This window comes from Alosa alosa, chromosome 2 (assembly GCF_017589495.1).
Source record: "Alosa alosa isolate M-15738 ecotype Scorff River chromosome 2, AALO_Geno_1.1, whole genome shotgun sequence".
In the NCBI taxonomy this organism is placed as follows: Eukaryota; Metazoa; Chordata; class Actinopteri; order Clupeiformes; family Clupeidae; genus Alosa; species Alosa alosa.
In genome coordinates, this window is record NC_063190.1 from 3995093 (window position 1) to 4007709 (window position 12617).

General features: G+C 39.2%; 1 protein-coding gene across 1 annotated transcript; it reads left to right on the forward strand.

Moving 5' to 3' along the window:
* The first annotated feature begins 74 nt into the window (after positions 1 to 74).
* Positions 75 to 6297, forward strand: aspa (aspartoacylase). Its single transcript, XM_048270709.1, has 6 exons — positions 75 to 534; positions 2102 to 2297; positions 2554 to 2647; positions 2885 to 2992; positions 4384 to 4493; positions 4929 to 6297. Exons 1-6 carry the CDS (start codon positions 293 to 295, stop codon positions 5124 to 5126), a joined length of 948 nt encoding a protein of 315 aa, XP_048126666.1. The 5' UTR covers positions 75 to 292; the 3' UTR covers positions 5127 to 6297.
* The last annotated feature ends 6320 nt before the right edge of the window (positions 6298 to 12617 follow it).

Here is a 12617-nt window from a genome sequence, read left to right on the forward strand (position 1 = left end):
GTTTATGATTTAGTCTTTTAATACGCATAGCATAACCACAGGCTACCGTTGGATGTTATGACATATAAGGCTTCAGAGGGAGGATCTTGAAACCCAACCCCTTTGACTATTGTACAACACGGAGTTTTCCACGGTGACTGAACGCGGACTTTCAAACGGCGATAGTTATGTAATAGCCTACTGACCACCGCGCACCGAACAAAAGCATTGCCAGTGCTGACAGTAACGATAACTTTGTCCTGTACGCTTGTCTTAGCTGCTCCATACTAAAAACGCTCTAGGAGTGAGCGCAATGACTTCGCGTTGTGGTGTCTGTTGTTTTAACGAAGCCAGAAGAGTGGCTATTTTTGGGGGGACGCATGGAAATGAGATGTCAGGCATTATGCTTGTAAATATGTGGTTAAAGAATGGAGCGGAGATTCAAAGAAGCGGAGTGATGACGAAACCTTTCATTACAAACCCCAGGGCTGTCGAGAAGTGCACTAGATATGTCGACACCGATTTGAACAGAGCGTTCACCCCAGAAAACCTCAGGTAAAGAAATGTGATATAATACTCTAAGCCAACACTTTATCCATTAGGAGTGTTTTAATTTGTGTGGTTGATATGGCGTTTGTGTTTACAACCTGTCAAATGTGTTGACTGGAATTAGAATGAGTTACGCGTCTCAAATTGTTTTTTCCCCTAAGGCTTAATTAAGCTTGTAGTAGGACTTTCTCGTGCGCTCTCTGTAGCCAGTGCGAAAACGTATAGCGATAACGTGATGGTGATGCTCTTTGTTGTTTTGGTTCATGGAAGGCCTTGACAGCTCTTAAAATGTGCCACAGTGTGTAAAGGTTATGATGTATCCTAATGTTAATGACTTGATAGTGGATGCTATCAGCTCTGGGATGTGGTGTTCGGTGAGCACTCATAACAGCATTCATTTCGACAAGTAGCCTACTTTCCAAGACTCGACACAATTAAAAAAAACAATAGGCTACATTCTGCATTTTAGTGCACAGTATGCAGTGTTATTAATGGTCGTTTAAAGCTGCCCTTAAATGTGCTTTATCACTTTGCTGTTGTGCCCACATCATGGTAACTTTTGCATAGCCAGTGAAAAGCCGTTTCTCCATAATTGTGTCAGATTGCAATAGTGTTGGACTCAGCTGTGTTTTCCTTTCTCTTTCAAATAAAGGGCTCCTGAATGCGTTCTGAAAACAGCCCGAACACATGGGCTCTGAATGATGTGTTTGGCCATTGTAAATTAGCACATTTAAAATGAGTGGAATTTGAACAATAGCCTTCATTCATTTAGAGTTCAATTTTAGCACACCCACATGCGATTCAGACATCTCATCTACACACGTTTGCGACCGTGACAGTACAATTAACAGGAAAGACACATATCACTCATATTTTTAAAATAAATTTAGGCTTTAATGGCTGTCACTTTTACCATGGAACATAACATTGACATAGTATTCTGAATTGCGGTGTCAGCCATTGAAACCAGTCAATAACGTCACATGATGAGAAACTGCAGGCACAAAGTGGTTCAGTAATGAGTATTAGCTTAAGGCCTCTTTCTATGTGAATGATGATGAATGGTATTTGCTCAGGGTCACCACTTGAGAACATGGTGTGAATTCAAGTAGTGCTTATCAAAAGGTTTATTTCACATTTATGTCATGTGTTTCTGATGTGTTTATAATAGTTTAAGTAATTGAACCAGGAGTAATAACTAAGGAAGTCCACAAACATCCTTTGGTCAAGCATGGAAGTTATGCCCATTCAGTTTCTTGCCACAAAATGTGAAGGCCTGAAGCAGCATCATTTCCTGTATCTTTCCTTCCTAACACATACATGAGACAAGAGCGTTGGTCTGCTACAGAGAATTTCTCAGACCATTCAACAAATGCTACACTAAGCATGAGTGTAATGAGTGTATTGGCAAAGGTGTTTCAGTGGTATCCACAACCTTGGTGGTCTCATGACGCAGCGGTGGAGAGGAGCAACAGGCTCTCAGCCGTGTTTTGCTGAACCTTGGATGGCAAGATGACAGAAAGCTCAAATGGTGGCACGGGCTCCATCTTTTAAATGTAATCTTTCTCCACAGTGCACCCAGTGCTGATGAGCTGCCCTATGAAGTCCGCAGGGCGCAGGAGATAAATAAGACGTTTGGCCCTAAAGGCTCAGCAGATGCTTATGATGTAATCTTCGACCTCCACAACACCACATCCAACATGGGCAGCACTCTCATTCTGGAGAGTTCGACGGACCACTTCACTCTCCAGATGGTGCATTACATTAAGGTGAGATTAAGCTTTAAGACTTAAAAATAAACCAGTGAATTAAGTAAACATATAAGCAAGACGTCAATGTGCCTCTTTTTTTAAAGGGTCAAATTTTACACCTTAGATAATTGGTGAGAGTGATGTTTGATGTTGAAAATAATGTAACATGTTTGCTGTTTGAAGCAATATGTGTGGGTGTGTTTTCACTGACTTTGCAGCTGGCTGGTTATTTTGTGAAACAAATAGGGCACTTGTTTGTTATTTTGCCCTGCAGAAAGCCATTGCTCCAGCAAGTTGTCCGGTGCTTTTGAATGAACACCCACTGCTTAAGTATTCCACCTCACGCTCTGTAGCCAAGCACCCCATTGGTAAGACCAAAGTACAAACCTGAAAGAAAACAGTGTGTGAAATGTGGTGCTAGGTGTTTGAACTTTTGAACATTTTTCAGCTCTAACAAAATAGCATTCCCTTGGCTTTACTGCATTTCCTCTCATTAAAATCCACTGAGCCATGGCGAATTCTGACGTCCTTCTCTGTACATTCATTGTACAAAAATATGTGTCTGGAACAGTTATTTAGACGCGCAATGTTTTGGTTCATTTCAGGTCTCGAGGTTGGCCCACAACCTCAGGGTGTATTAAGAAGCAACATATTTGAGTCCATGAGGGTGATAATGAAGCATGCTCTTGATTTCATTGAGCTTTTCAACAACGGTAAGTGTACTGGACCTTCAAGAACACAATGCCAGACAGCCCCCCAAATGGCAGGAAAGTAGAAAAGGACAGAGGCAATATAAGTAGTATCAGTCAGTAAATATAAATGTATTGTTATTGTTGTAATGTGTTGTTTTGAACTTAAACCAACCAAAACAACCTGTAGTGAAAGGTTAAGCTTATTTACACCTGGCTGACCAATAAATGTTTTGTGATGACTGGACGTTGGAGACGTCTGTCTTGTGTGCATCCTATATTGTTGTGTTATTTGAAAATCAGCGAAGCCTTCAGCTTTGTGCCCTGAAGTGATTGTCTACTTTATAATGAGTGACATTTGGAGACTTAGACCCGCGTTCATGGAGGAGTGACTCACCAGGCCCCTGTGGTCCTCTGCTTTCATTTACAGCTCAGACTCTGACTTCTGTGTCCCTCTGAAATGCCCCTTTTTGCTAGACTTCCTTTTTTCTGCTTTCTCGTGAGCTCATGCGGCAGTGTCTGCAGTTCTCAGGTCTAGTGCAAACTCAGTGTTTCCACCCCCGCCCCCCACACACACACACACCCTCACTGCCCCTGTCCCAACGTAAACACGCTGTGAGTGCCAAGTGCGGGTGAGTGAGGAGCAGGGTTCTCTTGTGTGCTTGAATAGAATGCTTGTCGGAAGCTGGGCTGTTTCCATGTCGTTAGGGCCGCTCTGGGTGTTCCCGTCTTGTGTTGCGGAAGGGCCACAATGTGCTTGTTCATGAATACCCTACTGTGGTGCTGATTTTTGTTGGAGGGTTTTTTTCCGCTCAGAGCCCACTTCCACGTGTCTGATCCACATGGTGTGCGACAGCTGCAAAAAAAAATAAAAAAATCACAGTGGTCTTCGTGAAAGGGCACAGAATTTGAACTCAAATTTCATGCCAAAGAGAGTGTAACTCACATGTTTCCCAGTCAGAGGAGCTGCTGCTGCTGCTGCTGCTGTTTGGGTCTGTCGGCCAATAAGCTGCAGAATTTCATTGTCTCATGATCTAATAAGAATGTGTCCATAGTTTCAATTAATAATTATCATATTATATCATAGCTTAGAGTAGGAATGTCTGCATAAAAGAGCTAAAGTTACGTATTCACTCAAGTGAAAATGTTTACGCCATTATGTGAAAATGTTTAGAGTATGAATGTCAGCATAAAAGAGCTAAAGTTGCACATATTCACCCAAGTGAAAATGTTTATGCCATTATGTGAAAATGTTAATTTACTACTCGTTCATTTACCGCAAGCAGATTATGTGCAGATGACAAATGGCCCATATTGCATAATAGAATTTCTCTCTTGTTTTTCATCATCAGTGGAGTAATGTATATCATGACCCGTAATAAATGATCTATTGATGTATTTTGTTTGTGTCATAGGTGTGGAGTTTCCTCCCTGCAGTGTCGACGTGTTCAAAGTTCAGGAAAGGATGGACTACCCCAGAGACACAAACGGCAACATCACTGCCATGGTGCACCCAGATCTGCAGGTATAGTGGGCGTTGTTTGCATTTTACCATGCTGTTTATGTTTTTATTTATGTTATGTTTTTACTCTGTGCTGGAGCACTCAGTCCACAGTGTTCTTGGGAAAGCTGTTGACATGCATGCTTTAGTGAATACATTAGCCTTTAACTCAGAGCTGTGAGCCATGGCTCTATTGTAATGTGTGTGAATGCGCATGCGCATGCCTATGACTCAGGAACTCTGAGGCTGGTCTCTGTGACTCTAAGGACAAGCTGTATTTTTCCATCCACCCAAACACTGGAAAGGAAAGAATACAGACTAAATCTTAATGTTTTTAAACCATGTCCTTAAATGGACTTCCCTTTTTAAAGCTCTGAAACATTTGAGGTTTTAATTTCCTCCCCCTCCTTCCCTTTCTCATTGCCTCTTCTGTTTTCTCTCTTTGTCGCTCTGTTTAAGGACTGTGATTGGGAGCCACTGAACCCTGGTGATCCCATGTTCCAGACGTTTGATGGCAGGACCATCCCTTATGAAGGCCCCAGCCCAGTCTACCCAACGTTTATCAATGAAGCCGCCTATTATGAGAAACAGCAGGCTTTTGTGACAACTCGACGAGAGACATTAGCTGCCCAAGCCATCAGCAAAATAGAACAGTAACGTCTCAGAAGTCCCATAGGTGTAGAAGGTACTGTTAGTTCACCCTAAAACTCAGAGAACTGTCCATGAAACATAATAATGCCGCACTTTTGCACCAATTTGCAGTTTATACAAAGAAATGCTTAGTTTGAGAATAAAGTTTTTAACAAAATATTTTAGAGTTACGAAAACATTGATTCAACTATGCAGGTGTATTCCACAAATGTGGAGCTTATTATGTGAAATACTATTTTTGAAACTTTTTTTGTGATATTACTGTCAAAACCTTTCCCAGCAGATAATTATAGATATATTTTAGGGAATAAACAAGATTTATATGTTTAAAATGTAATAATTTATGTATTCATCTGCTTGACAAAATATTCGTATGTACCGTGCATATTCAGGACAACATAATAGTCTCCTCTTGTACTACTCAGGAATAACAGACGATTAGAGGCAGCACAATATAAACTCCGATGACTGTATCACACTTTATAATAACCTCACTTTGATATGTTCATATTTCATAATGAATTGAAATAGCCTTAAACTCTTAAAATAATCTCCACACTCTCTTGAGATGACTCCACTGGTGCTTCCCTGTGCTCGCCTTAACAAATCTGTAATGGGGATTAGAAAAAAAAGGAATGGAGCTCAGTAGACGTGCGTGCAATATGTGCTCCCACTGCATATGAAGTGGGAAGATACTGTCCTTGTTTTATTTAATGGTTGCAAATGAAGTAATCAAGTATGTGTTGTGGTGAATGTTGAAATGTAGAGATGATTTAAATATGGGCCATGATGTTTTACTTTTGGTATACGTTTACTGTTATTTTATTGATGATGGTAAATCTTTAAAAATCATTGTGGTTTGGTGTTTGTATGTTGAGCCTTTTCTGGTGATTAAGAGTTGTAGTGTAATTTATTTTTAGGGTCGAAAGCTATGCAATATTTTATATGTTGATGCTTAAACTATTTGATTCTGTTTGATTGTCCTAGACAAGATGAGTATGTGATGTTTTCATTGCACCATCCTTTGAAGTTGATCAATTGTTATATCTGCCCTTATAGAAATAATCTGAGCATCTTGTGAGTCTTAAATCGTTTTATGTGGAGAGAGATTTCTTATGACGTATCCTCTAGATTTTTAAAGTTGCTTCAAAATTAAAAAAGTGAAACTTTATGAACACTTACAGGTTTGTTTTTAATCATTTCTATTTTGAATGGGTAGCATTACATAACCTGAACAATGTCTACAGTGACATGAATGGACTAATTAAGAGACCATGAATAGGGTTGAGCAATTCAGTCATCTCTAAACTCTTATCGAATCTAAATTCATTTATTATAACAAATTACATAGGTTCAGTTTTGAGCTTGTTTTATGTTAATTATGAATGAATAATTATAAACAACATATAACAGAAGTTCTTTGATTTTGAGTTTGATGTTGTTAATCATAATAAATAATTATTATTAGCCATCAGCTAATAATTTCTTTCTTTCTTTATGAAAGTATTATCGTGAGACTATTAAGAAAGAATTAATTATGGAGCTACTGTTACTAAAGTCAATCAGTGAAAATATAATTTATCTTTAGTCAAATTGCTCAGGACTAATGGGCAGTTTACATAAAGCTAATGTAAGTTGTGTGTGCTTGCAGTCAGTGGACACAACCACAATATTAGTAGTAATTCAGGGGGGCGCTGAACCCACACCCCATCTCTCGCCCACTCATATCCTGTGTGCTCTTCACTGTCCTGTCCATTAAAGGCTAAACGTTTTTTAATACAAGTATTAGTAGTAATTAGAGACACAGTACCCAGGTTTACAGTATGTCTCACTGTCAAGCTGTGAGCATCCCTTAGCTGAGTAGTAAAATGATGAAGAAATGTGAACCAAACTAGATGTACCGCATAGCGGTACAAAATATGACCGCCGCTCAGTCCTGTACATCCGTTCCGCGAAAATAAATCACACTTCAATTTGTCTCCATATTTTACTCCATCCCCCACTCTTGAAACTCTTGAAAGTAGGGCAGTTCATCACAGTTCATCCATTGCAACTGGATTGATGAAAGGTCACTTACACCTGTAGGCTACATTGTATTTGGGAAAAGCAAAAGCTTTCCATGCCGTTTTCAACAGCTATCAAAAACAAAGGTCATTTTTGGATGGATGGATTTTTTGTGAATGTTTCTTCTTCTACATAAGATTTTAGTCATCTTTAGTTCATGTAATACGTTATTGTCAATGCACAAATTAAGTAACAGTAGTCTGAAACGTTATTGTTAATGCACAAATTAAGTAACAGTAGCCTAGTCTGAAACGAAATGCTGTTTTACATCTAACCAGTGGTGCAAATAACTGACATGTCCAAATGGGCCTTGATGAAATGCGTCGCTAGACTGTTCATACACATAAACTTAATTTATGTGTAAATTAATTTAAGACTTAAACTGTCATATCGTGGCGAAAAGTTGTAATAACATTCACGCAGCTCCATGAGTCAAGGAAAGCGCGAATGAAGTAGCCACTTCTAAATGGGACCCACTACACAGTAGCTTAAGGTGTTTTGCTAAAGCAGCCATAATGAAATGAAGGTGTCATTGTTTGGATACTTCACACACACGTGCTTTTTAATTTCACAGACTACAACTACCAAGCTGTAATCAAAGCACATCGATTCCCCTCTCACACCCTGCACGCACTTAAAACAACATAAACAGGCGCCTCAGTCTCACGCATGTATAGGCAAAACTGTATCAGACCGGTGTAACGTTGGTAAATCTTCCATTGCACAGAATGATTTTGTAGCACGTGCAATAAATGACAGTCGAAAAGATACAAACAGTGCTGCTATACATTTGCTTGGTATAACCGCATTTATAGTTTTCTACAAATGCAATAAATCAAATGCCTCCATCACTCAACCAACGCTAACGGTAACATTACCTAGGTCCTTATTGATATTACAAGATTAACGCATACCTGCAGTAAAACCAAGAATGTCCGATAAACATCCTCAGATTTATTTCGCTTCAAGAAGAAATGGGAATTACACTTCATGTGAACATCGTCCTATCCTTATTAGATGTTAAACTGCGGTAAATTACAGTCCTTGTATGAAGCGTCCATTGTTTTTTCCAACCCACTTTTAACTTCCAACAAAATTATGTCTCACTGCAACGATGCGCCATCTAGTGGACAAACGACTACTTCTTGCCAATACTGAAAATGCAGCCATGATGATGATGATGATGAATATTTATTTTGGCTTTCTTTTAATCCTACTGAATTTGTAATTATGTATCGGCCGTTCTAATACCGATAGTATGTGGGTGCCTGTGTGTGTGCATGTGTATATGTGTGCACCGCCATTTACAGGCCAATGAGTGTACAGTCACTAAATGTACACATAACCTAATTTTTTTAGACCCCCCCATGGATGAAATTCTACGAAACTTGGCATACCCCCGGAGAATGCCAGGTCAATCATACACATAAAATTTGGTGCAGTTCTGAACATCTTAACTGAAGATAGGGGCGATTAAAGCAGAATAATATTGCATTTTCATTTTTTTACCGGGGGGTGGGGGTGCAAATCACAAATGAGTGATTATGAGCCAGGTTGATGTGGGCCCTTGAGACCAACATACCATAAAAGATTCTTCATCCTCAGTGCCACGGTTCAGGTAGTTATTTAGGAAAAACTGTTTGTTTTTTTTGCGGTTCAGGGGGCCCAGCACGGGGGGGTTGGTGGTGGTCCCCGGGGACAAAATGAATTTTTTCCGTAAAAGTCTAGTGGGGCTACATACCCACCAAATTTCATGTACCCCGGTGGTTCGGTGTCCCGGGTATCAATGACCAAAAATTCAGGGAGTAGATGACGGGGAAAATTCTTGTGTGCATGTGTGCGTGTACAAATTTATGTTTATGTGTGTGGGTGTGTGTGTGTGTGTGTTTGTGCGTGCTTGTGTGTTTGCCTGCGTATGTGTGTTTGTGCATGTGCATGCATGCGTACATATGTCTACTGTGTGAGTATGTGTCATACGTATGATTACTGTAAATGTATGTGTGTGCGTGTGTATCTGTTTATGCACATGTGTGCACATGGAATGGGTTAACATGACCCCTGGAGGCAAACATACGGAAAAAATTGGTCATCCTAGGCCCTACAGTTCTCAAGATATTCACAGAGAACTGTGTCTGCCCTACTCTCTCCTTCGGGGGTCCAGTCCAGCGGGGGCTACAGATCAAAACGAAGAATGACGGTTCCATGCTATCCATGTGGGGGTACATGCCCACCAAGTTTTGTGTACCCCGGTCTTTCAGTGTCCCGAATCCTTGTTGGTGTATGCGTCACTAAATGTACACATAAATTATTTTATTGTAAGGCCCCCCATGAACGAAAGTACACAAAACTTGGCATGCATTCGGAGGGTGTCATAATGATCTTACACTTTTAATTTCGTGCAGTTTTGACCTTGTCAGCCAGAGATATTGTGATGAAAACACCTAATTTTTTGCTTTTTAATTTTTAACTAGGTGGCGCTATACATGAAATAAGTGGTAATGGGATGGGTTGACATGCCCCTTAAGACCAACATACAAAAAAAAAGGTGGACCTCCTAGGCCCTACGGTTCTCGAGATATTCACAGAAAACTGTCTCCGGCCACCTACAGGCCAGTTGGTGTATAGTAACATAAATTAATTTATTGTGTGGCCCCCATGAACCGAATTCCACAAAACTTGGCGTGCATACAGAGGGTGTCATAATGATCCTACACTTCCAATTTCGTGCAGTTTTGACTATGTTAGGTCACAGATACCTTCAATTACAACACCTCATTTTTACTTTTTGTGTTTAACTAGGTGGCGCTATACATGAAATGAGTGGTTATGGAATGGGTTGACATGGCCCCTTGAGATCAACATACAAAAAAAATGGTCCTCCTAAACCCTACGGTTTTCGAGATATTCACAGAAAACTGTGTCTGCCCTACCCTCCTATCGGGGGTCCAGTCCAGCGGGGGGGCTACAGATCAAAACGAAAACGATGGTTCCATGCTATCCATGTGGGGTTACATGCCCACCAAGTTTCGTGTACCCCGGTCTTTCAGTGTCCCGGGAATCATTGACGGAAATTTGGGCATGCGAAAAAGAAAAGAAAAAAAAAAAAAAAAAAAAAAAAAAAAAAAAAAAAAAAAAAAAAAAAAAATCTGACTAAACCTATATGACCGCCGCTTCGCTGCGCGGCGGTCATTATAATTACAAGTGAATAGGAGTTTTGGCCTGTCTTAGATTAGATTAGATGCAGTTTGCATCTAACCAGAAGAGCAAAAAAGTAGAAAGGTGCAATGTGATATAGACAGGTGGTGCCGTTTAAACAGTATAAGACATGTAGTGCAGTGTAGACAGAAGTATACAGTAAAGAAAGTGGTATAGTCATATAAATAATATAAATATGTGCAATGTATTAGCAATAGCCTAAGAGCAGAATAGATATGGATATGCAGTGAGAACAGAGTATGAACAATTTGTACAGTATATATATATATATATATATTATATGTATATATTGCACATTTGTGTGTAGTAGTGTAGTAGGAGTAACATTATACATAATATAAATATATGCAGTGTATGTAATATTATAATAGAACAGTAAATAAAAACAGTGTAAAAGTAATATTATAATGAAAAAAAAAAACAGAATAAACAGAAACAGAATAAATGTGGAAATTCAGTATGAACCAGACAAATACAGTACAGATATGTGCAGTATACAATACAGTATAGGAGTAAAAAATAAGTGTAGTGCAGTAAGAACAGTATAAGAGCAGTAGAATATAACTATGTATTGGTGTAATTACAGTAGGCTACATTGTATAAATATAAATAGACTATTGGGATAGGGTAGTGAAGCATGTTCTAATACTTCACCACTAGAGGGAGATACAGGTCCAGTTTAAAGGCAATTGCACTCTATCTTCATTGGAAAGGAAATTAACTCTATTGCTTACAGATAAGATTTGTTATCAGGCTTCGTGAAAATCCTTGCAAAAGACTACACAATGTGTTTAATTTCTAAGTTGTTCACTTAGAAAGAGAATTTGATGCAATAAACATTTAGAAATATCAAGCCAGTGAAATACATCAGGGTATACAATAGACTAGAATATACAGAGACTGATGGCAACATGCTTTTAGTAAAATTATCCTTCACCTCTGGCAAAGGTTCTAGAAAAGCTATTAAAAACAGAGCATAGGCATCTCTATCTCTCACCAATCAGAGATGTTCTTGGCTTCTTGTGATTAATGTTTCCGCCCCTGACACAGGTCTTGTTCCTGGAAGCCTCTCCCCTGGCCAGAGTTCAAATCTGAGGCTCAGCACAGTTGGATGCAGCAAATACTTAGTGATGTAATTCCGCCAGCACATCCACTCTAAGAAATTAACAACATTTTGTAATATTGTCCGCTTATTTTTTTCTTTATTTTTTTTAACTCATTTAACTGTATTCTGTTATCTATCACGGTCATACTAATGAAGTGATGGATAGCCACAAGACCTGATGATGCAAGACCTCCCTGGTGACTTCTTTTGCTGATTTCCATTTCCAGGACTTGAACAGCAATCTAATTTCTGCAACGTTGATAGGAGCAATGTCTGGCATGTAGACAAAAAATCCCTTTATTTGATAGAATTCCTAATGTTTTTCTATTAAACAGTAAATAAAAGGAACATTGAACCCATAAATATAACATTACATCTGAAAATACATACTGTATGTCTGTATTTTCAAAGCATTTGCTCTGTATTTCCTGTTCAAAACCATGTTCAACCAATTAGGGCTTGGTGAGTGCATATCTTCTGTTGCTCTTGGGTAAGTAACTGCACACCCTTAGATGTGCACACACACACACACACACACTCACAGAGAGAGAGAGAGAGAGAGAGAGAGAGAGAGAGAGAGACTTACTAGGGAAGTATCAGTGGATCTATTCCTCAGTTTCACTGTTTCATCACACTGGACTAGCCATCACCAGGCCCCCCGGACATCATGATACCCATATCGGATGTATTATGCTCTCCTCTACCAGTGGACAGTGGAGTGGAATTAGATGACTGCGGATGAAAATCTACAGGGGCTTCTGAGCATAGTGACTGTACTGTTTTAAGCCAAGTCTAGCTCATCTCTGAATGTCTGAATCCATTAAAACATTTATTATTTAAAATTCAGTCCTTAGTATTAGGCTATGCATGGCTTTGAATGCTGATCCTGAAAGAACTGATCTATGTTGTGAGCTGGTTTAGACAAAACTATATTAAATCTTTAAGTTTGAATACAAAACACTAACAGTATAGTTATAGACAAAGACCCGCATAGCCATTTCAACGCAAGAAACATTAGATGGTAATATATGAAGAAAAAAAATAGACTACAGGTGGTACCCTGAAAACGGATTGTATATTGTATTGTATTTCTTTATTTACAGGAGTGGAGT

Coding starts and splice junctions, on each gene's coding strand:
- aspa (XM_048270709.1), top strand. CDS start 293: ATGACTTCGCGTTGTGGTGTCTGTTGTTTTAACGAAGCCAGAAGAGTG. Junction 2,298..2,553: donor AGATGGTGCATTACATTAAG/GTGAGATTAAGC, acceptor TTTGCCCTGCAG/AAAGCCATTGCTCCAGCAAG. Junction 4,494..4,928: donor TGGTGCACCCAGATCTGCAG/GTATAGTGGGCG, acceptor GCTCTGTTTAAG/GACTGTGATTGGGAGCCACT.